The 1,263-nt window shown below is 75.5% G+C and overlaps 1 protein-coding gene across 1 annotated transcript in view; it reads right to left on the bottom strand.

Moving 5' to 3' along the window:
* MNEG_0724 (Phenolpthiocerol synthesis polyketide synthase ppsA) overlaps positions 1-1,263 on the bottom strand; it is a gene marked incomplete at both ends in the record, with an annotated part of 8,248 nt that overhangs the window by 1,158 nt on the left and 5,827 nt on the right. Inside the window, one exon of the mRNA XM_014050794.1 lies at positions 195-885. Coding sequence (XP_013906248.1) covers positions 195-885 — 691 coding nt within the window. The remainder of the gene's footprint in view (positions 1-194; positions 886-1,263) is intronic.

The raw sequence follows: 1,263 nt of genomic DNA on the forward strand, positions 1-1,263 counted from the left end.
GTGCAGGAAGACGGCGGGCCGGCCTGCGGCAAGGGGGGAGGTCGTGGTCAACGGGTTGTGAGTTTTGAGGAAGGGGGCCGGGGGGCGCAAGGAGGGAGAGCAAGGTCGACTTTATCTGCGTTCAGAAGGCGCCTTGGCTGTGAGCATCTGCACAGGCATTAATGGGGCTGCTTGACAAGCAAAGCTGCCCTCACCGTTGACCACCAAGAGGACGTCCACGCGCCTCTCCCCGCGCTGCCCGGGCACCGGCTCGCACACCGCCGCCGCCGCACGCAGCGCCGCGTTGGGCGGCGGCGCCTCGGCGGTGAGCGCGGCCGGCCACGCAGCCGCGAGCGCCGCGCCGGCGGGCAGCAGGTAAGCCTCTGTTGTCGGCATCGGCAGCGCGGCGATCGCCGCCTGCAGCGCGCCATCAAGCAGGGCGGCGTCAAGCAACGGCGCCGCCGCCGCGCTCGTGCCCCCGCCCGCCCCCGCGCCGCCGTCGCCGCCGCCGTCGGCCGGGCGCGGCGAGAGGGCGGCGCAGGCACTGCCGTCGGCAACGGCAAGCGACGCAACGCGCCTGAAGGCGGGCGCGTAATGGTATGGCGTGAACTCTGTGAGGTAGTCATAAAACGCGCGAGCGGCCAGCGGGCGCAGGCCCGCTGCGGCGGCTGCGGCGGCGGTGTCTGTGGCGGAAGCCAGGCCAAGCAGCTCGTCCACCCGCCCCGCGTGGCGCCAGCCGGCGGCGCCGGCGTCGGGAGCGGCCGCGTGGCAGCTGGCGAGGGGCTCGCCCGCGGCGGCGGCTGCCACATGGAAGCTTGTTCCGCCGGTCGCGCTGCGCCGCAGCTCCAGCGCCCTCGGGCCGTCGCCCGGGCCGCCGAGCAGCAGCGGGCGGTGCACTGCGAACCCCTTCAGCACGACGGCGGGTGGGCCGGGCGGGAGTGCCGCGGCCGCGGCGGCGGCGGCGGCGCCAGCCGCAGACGGCGCCGCAGCTGCCGCCGCGACCTCTGCTAGTGCGGCGCTCAGGTATGCTGTCGCCGGCACGAGGGGGCGGCCGCCGATGCAGTGATCTTCATAGTGGGCGGGCAGCTCAACCCTGGTGGTGGACGGCGCGGGGCCGACCGCTGTTGCATCCTCACTGTCCGCAGCCACAGCCCCGGCGCTCACGGCCACAGCCCCGCCAATCTTCACGCCAGCCGAGCTCGCCACGGCCGCGGCCGCCGACACGGCCGGCTCCGTTGGTGCACCCGCCGCGCTGGCGTCCGGCGCTGCGCCTGGTACGGCGGG

This window comes from Monoraphidium neglectum (genome assembly GCF_000611645.1).
Source record: "Monoraphidium neglectum strain SAG 48.87 unplaced genomic scaffold scaffold00062, whole genome shotgun sequence".
NCBI lineage: Eukaryota > Viridiplantae > Chlorophyta > Chlorophyceae > Sphaeropleales > Selenastraceae > Monoraphidium > Monoraphidium neglectum.